Here is an 18,098-nt window from a genome sequence, read left to right on the forward strand (position 1 = left end):
GCGGTCACCCCACCGGGAGGAGCCGCCCGCAGGGCTCGCCTCCGGGCCTAGAGGGAAGCAGGTTCGCGTCGGAACCGAGCTGGGAGCTACCTTTCATCAGCCGGGCTCCCTCCCGGGGCGCGGGGAAGCGCCTCCGCCCTCGCCGACCACGTGCGTTGCTTCTGGGGCTCTCGGGGAGGTGGGGTGGGGGGACCAGATCCCGGGCCGGGATGAGTTTCCGCCCAGCTCTGAGCCTCGGTCCCCGGATCCTGAGAGCCGCGGCTTGCGTCTGAGGTCCAGCCCGCGTCTGACAATCATGGGACCCGAATGATGAAGCAATATTAGGAACCAGAAATTCCTCAGGGACTTGTTTTTTAATGAAAAATTACATGTGCATTGTATTAAGAGCATCGGTTTGGGGATCAGGCTCCCTGAGCTCTCAGCCAAGTGTCTCCGATTTTTAGATCATCTTGAATATAGAGTTTTCCCTCTCTGTGCCTTAGTTTTCTGTTAAAAACAAAAGCAAATTATTCTGCTTCATGGGATTATATGAAGCTTTAACGAGATAATCTGTGTGAAATGTACATAACTGCAGGACCAATGACGGTGGCCACCACCCCCACCTGCATCACTCGGGATTTCAAGGGGTCTACAGTGGAAAGTACCTCCTTCCCTGAGGTTTCTGTAGACGGCTTGTGGACGGGTGGGGTACACTGTGCATTTATACAGAAGGGAATCTGTTCTATTCTTGCTTTTTCTTTCAGCTGAGTTCCTTGGCATTCACCTCATTCCAGAACACTCCACTCTGGTTTGTTTTTAAGGGGGTACATAAGACACTTCCGTATTTTGTAGGTGTGTGTTAGTCACTCAGTCAGGCTCCCTGTGACCCCATGTACTGTAGCCCACTAGGTCCTCTGTCTCTGAAATTCTCCGGACAAGAATGCTGGAGTCGGCTGCTATTTCTTTCTCCAGAGAATCTTCCAGACCCAGGGATTGAACCAGCGTCTCCTCTGCTGCAAGTGGTCTCCTGCGTTGCAGGCAGATTTTCTACCAGCTGAGCCACCAGGGAAGCTCTATTTTGTAGGAATAGAGCTATTTTTCCTTGCCCCTCACCAGTGGTGGGCATGTAAAGGGTTCCCACTCTTCCTCAACAGCCTTCCTCATATGGTCATAGCCACCATGCTGTGTACATGCCACAGCCTGCGTATCTACAAGTGGACTTGCTGAGTTAGTTGCAATTTTAATTTCAACAGATACTGCCAAATTGCTAGGGGCCTCTCAGATCACCTCTCAGATTCCCTGGAGAAGGAAATGGCAACCCACTCCAGTACTCTTGCCTGGAAAATCCCATGGACAGAGGAGCCCTGTAGGCTACATACACTCCATGGGGTACCAAGAGTGGGACAGGACTAAACGACTTCACTTTCTCAGATCACAGGACCTAGTTGGCTTTGGGCTCTGCCAGAGGCAAAGGAGTGCCTGGGGACACGAGCAGTGACTGAGGAATAAAGCAGCCATGCTGCCCTCATTCACCAGGCAGGTGAGGATCTAGGAAGTAGGCTACTAAAAATGAAGTTCATTGGTTTATTCATCAACGGATAGACGTCAGGTGTGTGCTGAGTGGCACGCATTGTTCTGGGCACCACTGAGCAAGACATACAAGATCCAAGATGTTTATTTTGCGTAATTTCTGTAAGCACAATGTAGGGGCACGAGAGCAGGAGTCATGGAATGCTGGAGCTTTCCTACCTGCTGATAAGATATTGAAAGGGAACCTTGGACCAGTGTGTGGCCTGGTCATCGCCTAACTCACTCCTGCCACTCCAGCAAGGCCTGCCTTCTCCATGAAGCCAGATACTGTCCTCCTGCGCTTTCTGCCGGGCTACTGTCACTCTGCGTTCTCACTGCTTGTTGTTCCAGCTTGAACTTCTATGTTGACACATCATCTCCTTTGCTAGGGAGGCACAAAGGACGTGGCCCTTTGGAACTGCCTGGCTTGGCTCCACCACTCACTGGCCTGTGAACTTGCACGGGCCAGTTTCCCTCTCTGAGCTCCAATTCCCTCATTTATAAAAGAAGAATATCTGCTAAATAGAGAGGTTTTAAGAATTAAGTGAAATGGTGAGGTGCTCAGCAGGAAGTGCTCAGTAAAAGTGAACTGAATTTCTGGGCAATTCTTTTGCATCTCCAAAACCACAGCACATGGCAAGGCCTGGCACTCCAGTGTGAGGGAACGGGGCTCCGTGGAGAATGGAGAAAAATGAATGAAATCCAGTGCATGCATGCTTAGTCATGTCCAACTCTTTGCAACCCCGTGGACTGTAGCCCGCACTCCTTTGTCCACAGAATTTTCCATGCAAGAATACTGGAGCGGGTTGCCATTTCCTCCTCCAGGGGATCTTCCTAACCCAGGGATCGAACCCATGACTCTTGTCTCCCGCATTGGCAGGAGGATCCTTTACCACTGAGCCACCTGGGAAGTCCAAAATCCAGTGAAATCCAGTGAAAGGTGACTGATAACCTCTGAAAACCCTAAGCTCCAAGAACAGTGACCCCATCTCTCAGTTCCTCCTACACCCGTGCTCTCTCAGTTTCGGTTCTCAATGGTTGCCATCCTTCTCCTTCTGGGAGAGATGCCTCAAACCTCATCCCTACCTCCTGGCCTGGTTAACTGACACATTCTCAGACCTCGGCTGAAAGGGCCCTTCTTCTAGGAGCCCTCTCCTGTCCTGAGCCCAGGCCAGTCCCGCGTTCTCACAGTCACTCTTGATTAATCTGTGGCCACACCTAGCACACACTACGGTCATTGTTCAAGATCCCCTTTCCCAAAAAGAGAATCAGCCTTGAGGGCACAGGGCTGTTTCTGCCCGTGCTCAAGAGCGGGCCCCCAGTAGGGTTACATGCATCTGAACTGGTGAATGAATGGCTATGAATGAACTCATCAGGGCTTCAACTACAGATAAATCCAAATAACCACAAACCCCAGCCAAAGCCACCCTTACTCAGCACTTGCCCCATTCTGTTCCGTCATGTGGGTGAGAGTTACAGGCCCGTGTCTGAAGGCCAGCTGCCAACTATCTGGCAACTTTGGTGAAGCAAGAAGGAACTTCTCAGCCTGGCAGAATTTTCACGTGTGGCAGCAGACGGCACAGGAGAGCACCTCAGAGCCGTGGGATAAGTAAGTAAAAAGGCAAAGATCAAAAATTAGATCTTGTTTTTGGGACTGGTCTGCCAGTTGTAGAGTCAGACTTTCTCTTTTAGAAACGCATTGCTTGAAACACAGCCATGGCCTGAACGTACTGATCTAAGCCATACAGCAATTCAGGCTGGACGTCAGACAGACTTGGGTTCAAGTCTTAGGCTTAGCCACTCATTAGAGCGCTCTGAAAAAAGTATTTCCACAAGCAAGTCCCACAGAAAGTTCTATTGCTCCTGGCTCCACTACATTGATTCTAGATCCTGGAGTCACATCTCTCAGGGAGTTCTCCGCTACAAGATATGCATGTGAGAGCTTGGGGCTAAACACACCACCATCCCTGTCAGCAGCGTGCAGATAGACAAGTCATATGCTATCTGTCAGGAAACTGGGTCAAAACCAGCAGAGATACTTTGAATTTTCATCATAAGGCTGCCAGTCACCTGCGGGGTCAGGGATCTGTCTTGACACTGTGGGTAGAGGCAAGTGCACGGACAGGTACAAAGGGAACGAGGTGGGGCAGGGCCTCAAAAGGGAGGACTGGCATCTGGTTGGCAAGGGGAGGGGAGGGAAAGGCAACTGAAGGTGACCTGGCTTTTAACGAGAAATTTCAACTGTCCCGTCTTCATAATTTTAAAAACCCTGTAAGACATAGTAGACAACCCAATCATGATCTCAGAACCACCAGCGTAGTTTCTCTTCTATTCTTATCTTCAACAACTGTCATCTGGTCTAAAATGCTGCCACTCTACCCTTTTATTTTCAAAAAGAAAAAAAAAAGAATTGTCTGCCCCAACTCTCCAAGCCCATTCATCCCCATCTCCACAGACATGGCCTTGAATTCACACTTGACCCAGGAGCCAGTCAGTGTAATTTGAAATTTCTTAAAAGCCAAAGAAGATACATGTTGACATGATTCGGCAGCATTCTCTCCCTGAATTACTGACCAAATCTTTCAGTAAACAGTGTGCTTCTCCTGCTCCTAAAGATCTGCCCACAAGGTGCCTCTTTTTATTGGGCTTCATCTTTTTGAGCTTCAGAGGTAGTGCCTTTTATTCCCCAGTTGAAGGTTTGTGGCAACTCCGTGTCAGGCAAGTCCGCTGGCACCATTGTTCCAACAGCATTTGCTCGCTTCATGTCTCCTGTGTCACACTTTGCTAATTCTCGTAGTATTTCAAGCTTTTTTGTTATATTTGTTACGGTGATCGTCTCTGATGTTACTGTTGTTTTGGGGTGTTAAGAACCAGGCCCATATAAGATGGCAAAATTAATAAATGTGTGTCTTGATGGTTCCACTGAACAGGTGTTCCCTATTTCTGTCCCTTTCCTTGGACTTTTCTATTCCCCAAGACACAATATTGAAATTAGGCAGATAAATAACCCTACAGTGGCCTCTTAAGTATTCACATGAAAGGGGGAGTTGCACGTCTATCATTTTAAGTCAAAACCCAGGAATGATTAAGCTCAGTGAGGAAGACATGTTGAAAGCCAAGATAGGCCGAAAGGTAGGCCTCTTGTGCCAGTTTTCAACTTGTGAATGCAAAGAAAAAGTTCTTAAAGAAAAGTGCTATTCCAATGAACACACGAACTGATAAGAAACAAAGCAGCCTTACTGCTAACTGGAGAATGTTGCTTTTTTTTTTTTTTATTGACTATGTGGCTTTCAGGATCTTAGTTCCCCGACCAGGGATCGAACCCAGGTCCCTCCTGCAGTGGAAGTGCAGAGTCCAAACCACTAAACCACCAGGGAACTCCCTGGACAAAGTTGGAGTGGTCTGGATAGAAGATCAGCCACATCCCCTTAAACCAAAACCTAATCCAGAGCAAGGCCTTAACTCTATAATTCTGTGAAGGATGACAGAGGTGAGGAAGCTGCAGAAGAAAACTTTGAAGCTAGTGGAGATTGGTTCATGGGGTTTAAGGAAGGAAGCCATCTCCATAATATATGAATTGATGTAGAAGCTGTAGCAGATTATGTAGAAGATACGGCTAAGATAATGGGTGGAAGTGGCTACACTAACACCACTCAGTGTAGACAGAACAGCCTTTTGTTGGAAGATGCCACCTCGGACTTTCATAGCCAGAGAGAGGCCAGTGCCTGGCTTCAAATCTTCCAAAGGACGGGTTCTCTCTCACTAGGGGCTAATGCAGCTGGTGACTTGAAGTTGAAGCCAGTGTTCATTGACCATTCTAGAAATCCTAGGACCCTTAAGAGTTGTGCTACATCTACTCAGCCTGTGCTCTAATGGAACAGCAAAGTCTGGGCAACAGCACATTTGTTTACAACATGGTTTACTTAATATTTTAAACCCACTGTTCAGGCCTGCTACTCAAAAGAAAAAAGATGTCTTTCAAAATACTACTGCTCATTGATAATTCACATGGTCACTAGCTGGCCTGGAGGAAGCTAGTTAGTATTTGCAGCAGAGAGTTTTTACTCACCAAATAACCACAGGTTGGTTATTTCTTAGCCTCCCTAGCAGTCAGGTGTGCTCCTGGGCCTGACATGCATAAATGAGCTGAAAACAATTGTTACGTATTATTTCAGGACCAAAGCATAGAGCTGCCTGTTTGCTAACTTTTCCTTCCCTTGTCTCAGGGATCATGGAAGCCATGTGCTAAAATGATAGAGCCATGAAGTGGAAGGAATCGGAATCACCGTGTCACCGTATGGAGGACAGCTGCCTGGTCCCCCAACCTGTATCAGACATTATAAAAAATAAATCTTTGTTGTATTAAGCCATTGAGACTTCAGAGAACATCCAATCCGTACCACTTAGAGCTATTATTAGACTTGACATAATCAAGGATGAGAAAAGCAGCATTTTTTAGAAAATTAGGAAATGCTCGTTGGTGCGTACAATGTCCCAGGAATCGTGTGGAACATTCAGTAATTCTGTCGTTAAGTGGTTGTCCGCTGGGTGGTTTTGGACCCCAAGGGATATCTGACAATGTCTGGAGGTATTTTTGGTCATTACATTGAAGGGGTTACTACTGGCAGCCAGTGGGTACAGGTCAAGGACACTGCTGAACACCCCAATGGGTAAGTGTACTGAAAGTAACTCTCCCACAGCTGAGACCTTCTGAGATAGTCACTATTAACCAGCAGCGTATAACCACCAGTCATATGCTCTGCATATGGAAATACAGGTGTGTTTAGCTTTTCATTCTCAATGAGAACCAACCACACACTGTTCGGCATGTCTTGAGGTTCATTCTACATCAGAACCAACATATCTGCGTGTCTTTGAGGTTGAAGAACCTACCAGATGCTACTTTCTCAAGTCACACCTCCAAAGGGAAATTTATTTTTGGTCACACTTCCCAGCTGGCACGCAGGACCTTAGTCCCTGACCACCACACCACCTGCATTAGAAGTGTGGGGTCTTAACCACTGGACCACCAAGGAAGTCCCCAAAGGGAAATTTTTTAAAATGTTACTCCAGACCCCACTCCCAGAGACCAGTTCCACTGCCTGGGAGGGGCCGGGGCAGGCACCATTTTTGCTGGGTACCGTCAAGGTTGACAACCAAGATTGCCAGTCTCTTGGCCTCCCTCAGGGCTCTCTCCCCACCCGGGAACATCTCCAGTCTCCCTCCTTCTGTCCCCTCACCCACAAGCATTTAAACCTGCCATCGCCTTCCTCAAACCACCTCCCCCAACAGCCACTGGGCACCCGTTTGTGCTCTCCCCTTACAGCCAAGTATTTTTCTGCTCACTTTACATTCAGTTCCTTCTTCAGTCTCTTTAGGCTCCTGTCCCTTAGTTCACGCACCAAGCTCTATTCGTGTCTCATCTTGTGAGCCTAGATTACACCCCTTTTGCTTGTAACTGGAAGGTTAAGAGTCAAGCAGTCAGGTAAGTACAACCCTACAGATTCAGGGTAAAAATACTGGTGGACACCAAGTTGAAGATACTGGGTCTTAACTAGTGAACACACGACGTTTCTCCTTGGTAGTCCTCCAGTTTGGGAAATCTGTATCTGCAGTTAGGTAGAGGCTTGGAGTTCTCTCTTTAACCATACCAGGAGTAAAGGCCTAACAAATCCAGGTACTGTTTGGGACACATTAGTTAGGGTGGAGATGCTTATCAGATGTCAAAGCAAAGCATCAAATAAGCAATCTGAGAATTCTGAGTTCAGGGGAGGTAAGTTAGAGATAAATTTGGGTCTTCAGTTGGAGAGATAAATTTGGGTCTTCAATATAGATGATATTAAAGCCACGAAATGTAGATGGTCTCAACAAGGAAATGGATGTAGAGACATCCAAGAACAAGACTTCAGGAAAAGGGGAGGAACCAGCAAGAGACTGGAAAGCAAGGCAGCACACTGCTGCAAAACGGAGGCTGAGAACATGGCTTGAGAGGACCGTGTCCCATGATAATCAAGGTCAAGCAGGCAGAGGATGGGACTCCAATCTGGTCAGCACCGCTCACCTGACAAGCAGTTACTGGAATGCTTGAACACCAAAAAACAGGAACGCTCATATGGAAAGTTCTTATGAGGAACTCTATAAAAAGGGACCAACTGGAGACGGAAGCGCCCAGAGAACAAACCATCCAGGGTAAACAAAAATAATACATTTTTAAAAGGTCATCTAATTCGCCTTTAGTTTCAGGATGATGTTCTTTCCATTGTTTCCACCTACCAGAAATTATCTTGCCCGCCAAAGACTATCAGTTTACAGTGGGTTGGCGGTAGTGGTTTAGTCACTAAGTCATGTCTGACTCTTGCGACCCCATGACTATAGCCCACAGGTTCCTCTGTCCATGGGATTCTCCAGGTAAGAATATACTGGAGTGGGTTGCCATTACCATCTCCACTACAGTGGGTAGGGGCATTTAATTCTTAAGTGCTAGTGTGAAGTTACCTTAGGTTCCACACTAAGCATTTAGCCCACCAATAAGGAAATACAAGGCTGCCCCAGAACAGGGGGCTCTCGAGAAAAGGCAAACTTCAGACTTACTAGTTGACTGCTGTTTTTCAAAACAGCTGCTGGATGAAGTCACAAGTGATTTCCTTCCTGCTAAGGTGCATACCATGAATATTTTCTCAGTATGCACGCAAATGTGTGTGTGATGCATGTACTAATTTCCTTAGTGAAATTCTGGGTCAAAGAACATCTGGGTCAAAGCACATTTTGCATTATCAAAGAGCATGCAGCTGAGAGGAGGAAAACGCACAACAGTCTTTACTTTTAAATGATTATCAGTACAGTATCAGTACACAAGTAGTAAAATGTAACAAGTTAGTGAATTCTACCACCTAGTAAGTGTGAATAAGAGAAACTAACAGCAGCCCAACACTAGGACCCATTGTTCTAACCCTTAGTTGGAAAGGACTATTTTAAGGCTGGCTGTTGTTTAACATGGGTTACAAATGACTATTTACTACTTTTTCATAGATAAAGCCCCTGACCTTCAAGAAAGATTTAGGGAAAAAAATGCTTTAATCCCTTTCTTTCTTAGGAAAATTGGGTTTTAAAGAACTATCTAAGAAAGAAAAAGTCAGTGTTGATAATATGCTGCTTGAGAGAAAAGGCATAGAAAACAGACAACATATATCCATTAAATTTCTAAGAAATATGAGGTAAAAAGATACATCTTTGGATAAGCTCCAAGCCTGTACAAAGAATCCACATTGGTGATTCTGCAAAAAGTGAAGGGACCTACTATATAATATACAGAAATAATTTAATGCCTTTTCATAAGATGTAACTCAAGCCTTGCTAAATGAAGCCTCATGTTCCATGAAGGCGTTCAAAACGCCAATCCACGCAATAGGCACTTTTCTTCTGCCTCTATCCATTTATGCGGTAGTTCTCATGGATTTCCGGCCGGATGTCGCAGACAAAGGCCAAGAGGTTATCCAAGACTTCATCCCTGTTCTGCTGGAAGTAGGTTTGAAGGATGGTCATCTTCTCCTGGGTGTCCTTCTCTACTTCAGTGCTGCAACTACCATGGGATCCCAGAGCCTAGATTCGGGGAATGACAACAGAGGGAACATCAGGATGAACATTTAATAAGCAGCTTTCAGACTTTTAATAAGCAGCTTCCTGACCAACCCAGACAGCATACTAAAAAACAGAGATATTACTTTGCCGACAAAGGTCCATCTAGTCAAACCTATGGTTTTTCCAATAGTCATGTATAGAGGTCAGAGTTGGACTATAAAGAAAGCTGAACACCAAAGAATTGATGCTTTTGAACTGTGGTATTGGAGAAGACTCTTGAGAGTCCCTTGGACTGCAAGGAGTTCCAACCAGTCAATTCTAATGGAAAACGGTCCTGAATATTCATTGGAAGGACTGATGCTGAAGCTGAAACTCCAATACTTTGGCCACCTGATGTGAACTGACTTACTGGAAAAGACCTTGAGGCTGGGAAAGATTGAAGGCGGGAGGAGACGGGGATGACAGAGGATGAGATGGTCAGATGGCATCACCTACTCGATGGACGAGTTTGAGCAAGTTCCGGGAGTTGTTGATGGACAGGGAAGCCTGGCCTGCTGCAGTTCATGGGGTTGCAGAGTCGGACACGACTAAGTGACTGAACTGACAGACTTCAGACTTTTGAAGAAACCCAGTTTCACCATAAATATAATGATCAGCAGCAGGAAATGTAACATTGTGACCAAAGAGCATGTGAGAAGTCAGCGTTCCCATGGTTTGTGGGAGCAGAAGCTGATACAGTCAACTTGGGTGGCTGACTTTTCAACGTTGAACAAAAGGTAAACAAACTGCACAGCATTTCCACTCCTGGGAAATTATCCCGGAGAGGGACACAGTCACTTCTCTCTAGAGTCTAATGTGCAGCCTTAACCAGAGACTGAAATGAACCTGAAGACCCAACCACTGAGGCCTCGTGGTTAGCAGTATCTCCTAGTGCACTTTTAAAAGGGAGAGATATATGTGGTATTTAAAAAAAAACAAAACCTCTTAAAAAGTAACACTCAGTTCAGTTCAGTCACTAAGTCGTGCCCAACTCTTTGTGACCCCATGAACCGAAGCACACCAGGCTTCCCTGTCCATCACCAACTCCCAGAGTCTACCCAAACCCATGTCCATTGAGTCGGTGATGCCATCCAACCATCTCATCCTCTGTCGTCCCCTTCTCCTCCTGCTCTCAATCTTTCCCAGCATCATTGTCTTTTCCAATGTGTCAGCTCTTCGCATCAGGTGGCCAAAGTATTGGGAGTTTCAGCTTCAACATCAGTCCCTCCAATGAATACCCAGGACTGATGATATCCTTTAGGATGGACTGGTTGGCTCTCCTTGCAGTCCAAGGGACTCTCAAGAGTCTTCTCCAGCACCACAGTTCAAAAGCATCAATTCTTCGGTGCTCAGCTTTCTTTATAGTCCAACTCTCACATCCATACATGACCACTGGATAAACCATAGCCTTGACTAGAGGAACTTCTGTTGACAAAGTAATGTCTCTGTATTTTAACACTAGGGAGATGCAATTTAGGAGGAATATACAGTTTTACTATGACTAGTTAATGTTTTAGCACTTCAGCAGTGGATTCACCAGTATTATGAACACATGACATTCTAGAAGAATACACAAGAAACTGTTAACAGTGGTTATCTCTGAGGACTGCAGGTCTGGGTGAAAGGGGAACTATCCTCTCACTGTTGCTGTTTTATTGCTTGAAATTTTGGTGCACTGATGTCTTACCTCTTCAGTTTCTATTTAGAACTTCACACAGTGATAAACTTTCATTTACTGTCTTCTCATTGTTAACTGTTGCACCTACTTTATCAGAATGTGACCCATCAGGTTCTTAAGGCATCACTTTTTTTGTGCCTGAACCTTTCCAACACTTAAGCTGCTGTCACCTCATTACATATGTTAATAATTACATTCCTTCACTCAAAAAGGTTCACGTGAACAGGCAGAGATTCAAACGTAGGGCTCTTCATACTATCACTGTTCATACTGTAGGAATACCTTGGAGCATTTCATAATGGTTGGCTCAGCCGCCTACCCATATTTTAAAAGTCCATAATCCTTACTCAATGGGGTGGGGGGGGGCCGGAAAAATCCACTACCTCTATTCTATGAACATGTCAACTATACAGCAAACCTCAGAAGTCACAAAAGTGAAGCAGTTACAATGGAATACGGCTAGAAAAACTCATCTCATGCACGAGGCCATCACTATAAGCAATGGCAGCTTCAATGCAATAATAGGACAAGATGGCCACCCCTATTTCTACACTGTCTTGTGGGCAGTCTGACAACTTACAGCACCAATTCATGAGTAAGAGACCCAGACTCATTTTAAGTTTAAATAGCAGTCACTGCCCAGTGCAAAGATGAACGAAACTTCGGCTACTTACTAAGAGAGAGGCATGACCCTTTAATCTGGACTTGGACCTGGGAGGGTGTGTACCTGGATCTAGTAGGCCACAATGAAGAACTTGAGAATGAAGCCCGTAAAGGCAGAGAGGAGAGATGGAAGTAGCCCTGAAAGCATTATTTAAGCTCATAGATCAAAATGAACTCAGTCTTTACCTGGGTTTCCAATCATGTAGGTTGACAAATTCCACTTTGCTTAAACCAGCTTGAGCTGTTTTCTATTACCTGTATCCAAAAGTCCATATGGAGGCTTTTTCCTCTATAAAGCCTCTTCCATCCTTTACCTTTTCCCTAATCCCCTGCTTCCTCTGTACCTTCTGTGATCTGTTTCTGTACTACTATTATATGCATCACGTGCATCGTGGTCTAGCCTCTACTGGTAAGTTACTATCTATACTAAAGCGGGGCTCCATGGAATTCATGTTTATGACCATCGCAGTCCTCTTCAGTTGTCCATTTGCGTGACTTGTGTTTTATTACTGAGTGTCCCTGACCACCAGACTGTAAGCTAAGGACCATGTCTATTTCTGTTCACAGCTGATCCTCTGCATCTGGCACACGTTCACCATCTAAAGATATTTAATATTATCTACATTTAATATATATTAAATAACATATCTCCATAAAGTTATCTATATTTAATATCTATTAATAATTTCATTATTTATCTAAGTGAAGACTAGAATTCAAATGTTAAAAACTAATCATCCTGAGGGATTCTGCCTAAGTATCCAATAACCCAGTTTTCAAATTTTTACCAGAATCAGAATTGCTGAGCTATGCTATTTTGGGAGCCTAAGGGGAAAAGGAGAGGAAGGAAGCCTCAGGAAACTAAGGCAATAATGAAAATTCACTGGACCCACCGCAGCTTCCTTGGCCTTGAACTCCTTCTCCCTCTGCAGGCGGTACTGTTCAACTTCAGCCTGGGCTTCTTCTTTAGCCTGCTTCAGCCTCCGGTTCTTTCCTGTTTTCAAAGGAAGTGGTTAACAGACAAGAAGAAGAGGAAGCAGAGACTGAGATGGTAAATTCTAACCATAAACAGTGACAAAAGTTTGAAGATACAGTCTCAAGAGACACGTGTAGGGAAGAGGGAGAAAGGGAATTGAGAGCTAACCAATGGTAGAGGTTCCTGCCTCCTGTACTTAACTAGACTGTACTTCACTGGGAAGTGACTTGATAAAAAGGACCACCTTCTATACTAACAGACTGTAAAAATTATGCAAAACACTTTGGAATGTGCCAGAATATTTTCTCAACCTCAACTACTAAGAATCAACATAAAATGGGCGACATAAGCCATCTGGGGAATTCTCTCCCTGAGAAGTAAACACTTAATATGCTGCTCATTACAATCAGAGCTCAGCTAGCTTACAGAGGCGGCTAATATGCTCCCAAAGGACGTCAACCTAAACTGTAACTAATGAAACAGATGATGTAATATTGGAAACTAACATCCATGCCTGTGCGCAAGGAAATAAGCAAGAAATGTTCTGAGAAGGAATTCTTCTCAGATATGGAGCCCTGGGCATAAGACTGTACAAACATCTAAGTGAGGAAACACAGAGGCTCTGGTTTCTAGAAGAGCATAGTTTAACAGACAGCTGGGAAAACTCTCTAGCTTCTGTCAGAGTCTCTATGAAAATGGACCACAAGATCAGTAAGTTTCTCTGTCCAACTTCTCAGATACACAAATTGGGGGGTGGGGTGGGGTGGGAGGTCCTAGGCAATCAGTCTGAACACTTATTTAATTCAGAGTGAAAGACATTCTGCATCTTAAAAGCAAGCTGTTGGGAGGGCAGCTAAGAGGGAGGGAATATATGTATACTTCTAGCTGACTCATGCTGTTGTACAGCAGAAACCAACACAACATTGTAAAACAATTATCCTCCAATTAAAATTTTAAAAAGAATTAAAAAATAAAAGAAAACTTATAATTCATTGCATATCAACTGCCCAAATCCCACACAGTCCATGTAGATGAATGAAACTGAATTTAACCTTCCACCTCCTGATCTTGCCTAGGAAATCCCTTGGACAGAGGGGCCTAGCAGGCTACAGTCTGTGGGGTTGCAAAGAGTCAAACACCACTTACAGACTAAGCAACAGCAGCAGCAACAACTCCTGATTAACAACAGAATTTTGGACTGGTGATAACCCCAGGATATTAATACTAAATGAGGCTAGTCTAAACCAACCAAAAGGTGACTAAGCCCCTCAAGGAGTATTTCTCCAGGTTTCTCCAGTACTATTTAGGGCCCACCACTTAGGATCTGCTCCGACTGACCTCTACTCCAATACTCCACATGCCATCCTCCTCATCAGCTATACATTCGAGGCCAAGAAAGCCAAGATTATTTCCCAAACCAACAAATTTTAACTTGGCCTGAATATTACACAGTAGCCCCACATTTTCACAATACCACTTGCAATCACTCCCAACTCCCATGGCTTCCCGAATTAATTACTTAAGGTAAACCATTTTCTTGTTACTGTTGTTCAGGCACTCAGTCATGTCTGACTCTTTGAAACTCCATGGACTGCAGCACACCAGGCTTCCCTGTCCTTCGCCATCTCCTGGAGTTTGCTCAAACTTGTGTTCACTGAGTCAATGATGCCATCCACCATCTCATCCTCTGTCCTCTCTGTCTCCTCCTGCCTTCAATCTTTCCTGGCATCAGGATCTTTTCCAATGAGTCAGTTCTTCACATCAGGTGGCCCAAGTATTGGAGCTTCAGCATCAGTCTTTCCAATGAGTAACAGTGTTAATCTGCTCTAGGATTGACTGGTTTGCTCTTTGTGCTGTCCAAGCAACTCTCAAGAATCTTCTCCAGCACCACAGTTCAAAGGCATCAATTTTTTGGCGTTCAGCCTTCTTTATGGTCCAACTCTCACATCATATATGACTACTGGAAAAACCACAGCTTTGACTAGACAAAGTAATCTCTGCTTTTTAATACGCTATCTAGGTTTGTCATTGCTTTTCTTCCAAGGAACAAGTGTCTTTTAATTTCATGAAAGCAGTCACTGTCCACAGTGATTTTGGAGCCCAAGAAAATAAAAGTCTGTCACTGTTTCCATCATTTTCCCATCTATTTGCCATGAAGTGATGGGTCTGGAAGCCATGATCTTAGTTGTTTTTGCTGAGTTTTAAATGAGCTTTCATTCTCCTCTTTCACCTTCATCAAGAGGCTCTTTAATTCCTGTTCACTTTCTGCCATAAGGGTGGTGTCATCTGCATATCTGAGGTTATTGATATTTCTCCCAGCAATCTTGATTCCAGCTTGTGATTCATCCAGCCCAGCATTTCACATAATGTACTCACATGTAATTTAAATAAGCAGGGTGACAATATACAGCCTCAATGTATCCCTTTCCCAATTTTGAACCAGTCTGTTGTCCCATGTCCAGTTCTAACTGTTGAAGATCTAGTTTTCCCCACAGCCAGTCCCTCCCGTCAGGAAGCTTGCACAAGCCTCCTATCCTCATCCATCAGAGGGCAGACAGAATGAAAACCACAATCACAGAAAACCATTCTCTCCCTGTCAGCAAACATCTTCAAAGTTCAATTCTGACTGGCTTCTCAGAAAACCAAAAAGTATTTGAGCAGGAAGTAATTTCTTTTAACTCTGGTTTTTTCTGTTTTTTTGAGGGCCTTACATGTACAGGCCAGCATTGCTGTTTCAATCCAATGACACAATGATTTCATGAAAAATTGGGCTGGACCATTTTACTGCATCATGTATTGTCTCTTTCCAATTCCTAACTGGGCATGTCAACCATGATTACAGATCAAGAAAGGCAATAACTTTTTCAAATTGTAGGTGTTAATAATTCTATTCCTAACTACTGCAAATCCTGAGATATATATTAGACATAAATTTACTCCTTTAAAACAATTTCTTTCCATCACTATGTTATAGCTACCGGAGATATACAAGTCCCTGCACCAGGTCTGACAGGAAAAAGGAAGGTGTAAATCACGACCCCTACCTCCAAGGCACTCAATCATTTTTAACCATATGCCAAGTAACTGTTTCTGCACTTTCCCCAAATATTCTCACACATTTCCCAACAGATACAACTTCTGTTGCTGATGATCCATCACAAGACACACTCTGAGAAGTCATTCTGGAAATACTCATCAAGGGCATGATGAGAATACTCCATGAGCAACACAGAACTTTCCAGTCACCAGAGCAACAAGATTTCTTCCTATGTCCAGCCCCCTCAAAAAAAGCTCTTTCAATGAAATACAAAGTATCATATGACCCCTAATTGAAAAAGTACCAGAGCCAGGCTTGAGTATGGGTGAAGAGTGTAAATCTTATGATTTAAAAAAAAAAAAAAAAAATCAAGAGAATACTGAGATTACCAGTTTTGGGTATTTTTACCCCAGCTATATTGTGTCCCAGGGTATGGTCATATCATTTTTCTCTGGGTCCCAACTTTCCCATGGGTAAAATAGGAATAGAAACATCTCACCAGATGGGAAACTGAATAAATAAAGTTTAATTAGACACAGTTCCTGTTATCCAGGAGCTTATTCTAGTAAGTGAGCCATATAAAGAAACAGGTTACTGCACTGTGACAACAGAAACAGGCATTTGGGGAGGAGGTCTAACCTAGTCTGAGGGGTAAACACCAAGTTAGGGCAAGTTTCCTGGAAGAACTATTGCCTAAATTTTAAGATCTGAAGGAAGACTATGTGTCTGAGAATAAGGAGAGTAAACTAGGAAAAGGCTTTTCCAATCAGGAACCAACTGTGCAAAGGCTTGAAGGTGATATCAACCTACGTGTCTTTAAGCAATACCTAAGAGATTACAGAAGAGCGAGCGAGCCTGATTCAAAAACACCTCCTACACCCTCCTACGGAATTTAGGTTTTATTCTGCAGACACTAAAGGTCTGGTGACTATAGGAGGAAATCAGAGTGGCAACTGAGATGTATGACTCTGACTACAGTGAGAAGAATGAATTGGAGGGAGGAAGTCTCCCATTCAACAATTAGATTCGATCCTCCTATTAAGTTCTTTAGTAACCTCTCATTTCTCAACTCTAGCCCTCCTCTCAGCCGCAATTAATCTACCCAATAGCTGCTTCCTTCACTGGGGCTTTGAAAACTGCAATAAAAGACCACAAATGAACGGCGTACTGCGTTTGGCACGTATTAAGGAATTAATGAACTAGGCTGCTATGGGCTTCTCAGAAAACGGCGTCCTGGACTAAGATGCTGGCTGCAGAGATGGAGAAAAGTGAACAAATAACGCCTTGCCGAGTGACTAAACATGGCGAATGAGGGAGGGTCTGAGACGTGGCGAAGAGGACTGTTTCCAGGCTGGGTAACACGGTAAACGGTGGAGACAACGACTTCCGTTTGGAATAACCCATTTTATTCGCCTCCCAGACCCTAAGAAAGTCGTCCACCTATTATTGATTCTACACCCTATCTACTAGCCCACATCGCAGCTCTCAGGCGACCTAGAAGACTTCCAGAGGTTCGGATCCGGAGAGCTGCGAGTCACATAAGCTTCCCCGACTGTAACCATCCCCCTCCCCCGCCCAGTCCGCAGTTTTTCGGTCCTAATGCACCTACCACCCCTCGCGGCCTAGCCGCAATCCCTGGACTCGCACCACGCCGGGCTGCCTCAACCCCAAACTCACGCTTGCGGGCCTCGGACACCTTCTCGGCGGCCCGTTTCTCCGCCTGGAGCAGCTGCTGGATGCCCTGCGACTGACTGGCCATGGCTATGGCTATGGCGCCAGCAGCGGCTACTCCGAGGCGGCAGACTGCGGCCTACCTCAGCCAAATCGCCCCCTCGGGTCAGCTGATCCAGACGCGCACAATCTGCGCTTGCGCCCGTAGCCCCGCCCACTGTCACGTGACCTCCGAGACGCCGCGTCAGCTGACTGCGCTGCGGGCCTGCGACTTGGGGCGGGGAGGAGGCGGGAGAGTGGAGCGGCTTGACTGCGCCTGCGCAGCATCTGTCTTCACCGTCTTCTGTCTCAAGAGCAAGCGTCGGCCTAGCGTTTGTCTGGTTCTATATTTGTGGTTGTTTTGTCACGTCGTTATTGCAGTAATCCCCCCCTTCCCTTTACAATAAACTCACATTGAGATCCAGAGAAGAAGGGCCAGGTCAAATCACTTTCTCCTATTCTGCACACTGCTTTACTCCTTCCTGTTTCTGAAACTTTCCTTGGCACTCAGAATATATTAGGAGGCAGGCTAAACGTCTTACCCGGGCTCTTGGGTTGGAATCTGAATTGGGATAGGGAGACTTGGGGGTAAAGTGTGCCACTAATCCGTGTGGTTTGAGGAGAGATGCGTTCCCTCTCTGAAACTGAGTTCAGGAAAGGATTGGAGTGTTTTCTGTAAGTATTTGATGAAGGCATGCTGCAAACCTAGACCATGTTTATACTGAGGCTACTGAGGAGAGCGAGACACAAGGTCCCTGGTGGAGTGTCCAGATAATGGACAAAAACAGAGTAGGTCAACTAAATAGAAAATTACAAACTGTGGTAAAGTAATGAAGGAAAAACACAGGTTGTTCTGAGAAGAAGTAAGG

General features: G+C 45.0%; 2 protein-coding genes and 1 long non-coding RNA gene across 8 annotated transcripts in view; 1 reads left to right on the forward strand and 2 right to left on the reverse strand.

The window, feature by feature from the left end:
- LOC104985129 (chromosome unknown open reading frame, human C9orf91) overlaps nucleotides 1–737 on the reverse strand; it is a 25,391-nt gene extending 24,654 nt beyond the window's left edge. For all 3 annotated transcript variants that reach the window (XR_824843.1, XM_010835136.1, XM_010835135.1), the window contains exon 1: nucleotides 91–737. The gene's annotated coding sequence lies outside the window, so the exon portion shown is untranslated. The remainder of the gene's footprint in view (nucleotides 1–90) is intronic.
- LOC104985128 lies at nucleotides 19–5,922 on the forward strand. 4 transcript variants are annotated; one of them, XR_824841.1, is made up of 4 exons: nucleotides 19–150; nucleotides 1,411–1,519; nucleotides 2,429–3,157; nucleotides 5,775–5,922. It is a non-coding gene; the product is annotated as an uncharacterized LOC104985128 (long non-coding RNA). The 4 variants fall into 4 exon arrangements; XR_824842.1 differs by lacking the exon at nucleotides 1,411–1,519; XR_824840.1 differs by lacking the exon at nucleotides 19–150 and having other exon boundaries at nucleotides 981–1,519.
- Nucleotides 5,923–8,337: 2,415 nt separating this feature from the next.
- Nucleotides 8,338–17,417, reverse strand: ATP6V1G1 (ATPase, H+ transporting, lysosomal 13kDa, V1 subunit G1). Its single transcript, XM_010835137.1, has 3 exons — nucleotides 17,197–17,417; nucleotides 12,400–12,500; nucleotides 8,338–9,147 (listed from the first exon to the last, which is right to left on the reverse strand). The coding sequence occupies exons 1-3, from the start codon at nucleotides 17,276–17,278 to the stop codon at nucleotides 8,974–8,976; spliced, it is 357 nt and encodes a 118-aa protein (XP_010833439.1). The 5' UTR covers nucleotides 17,279–17,417; the 3' UTR covers nucleotides 8,338–8,973.
- Nucleotides 17,418–18,098: the final 681 nt, after the last annotated feature.

This window comes from Bison bison, unplaced genomic scaffold (genome assembly GCF_000754665.1).
Source record: "Bison bison bison isolate TAMUID 2011002044 unplaced genomic scaffold, Bison_UMD1.0 scf7180017864039, whole genome shotgun sequence".
NCBI classification, from domain to species: domain Eukaryota; kingdom Metazoa; phylum Chordata; class Mammalia; order Artiodactyla; family Bovidae; genus Bison; species Bison bison.

Excerpts from the sequence above, each read along its gene's own strand:
- ATP6V1G1 (XM_010835137.1), bottom strand. The coding sequence starts at position 17,278 with ATGGCCAGTCAGTCGCAGGGCATCCAGCAGCTGCTCCAGGCGGAGAAA. Across the intron at positions 12,501-17,196 it reads GGTGTCCGAGGCCCGCAAGC|GAAAGAACCGGAGGCTGAAG; the intron begins GTGAGTTTGGGG and ends CTTTGAAAACAG. Across the intron at positions 9,148-12,399 it reads TCAAGGCCAAGGAAGCTGCG|GCTCTGGGATCCCATGGTAG; the intron begins GTGGGTCCAGTG and ends CCCCGAATCTAG.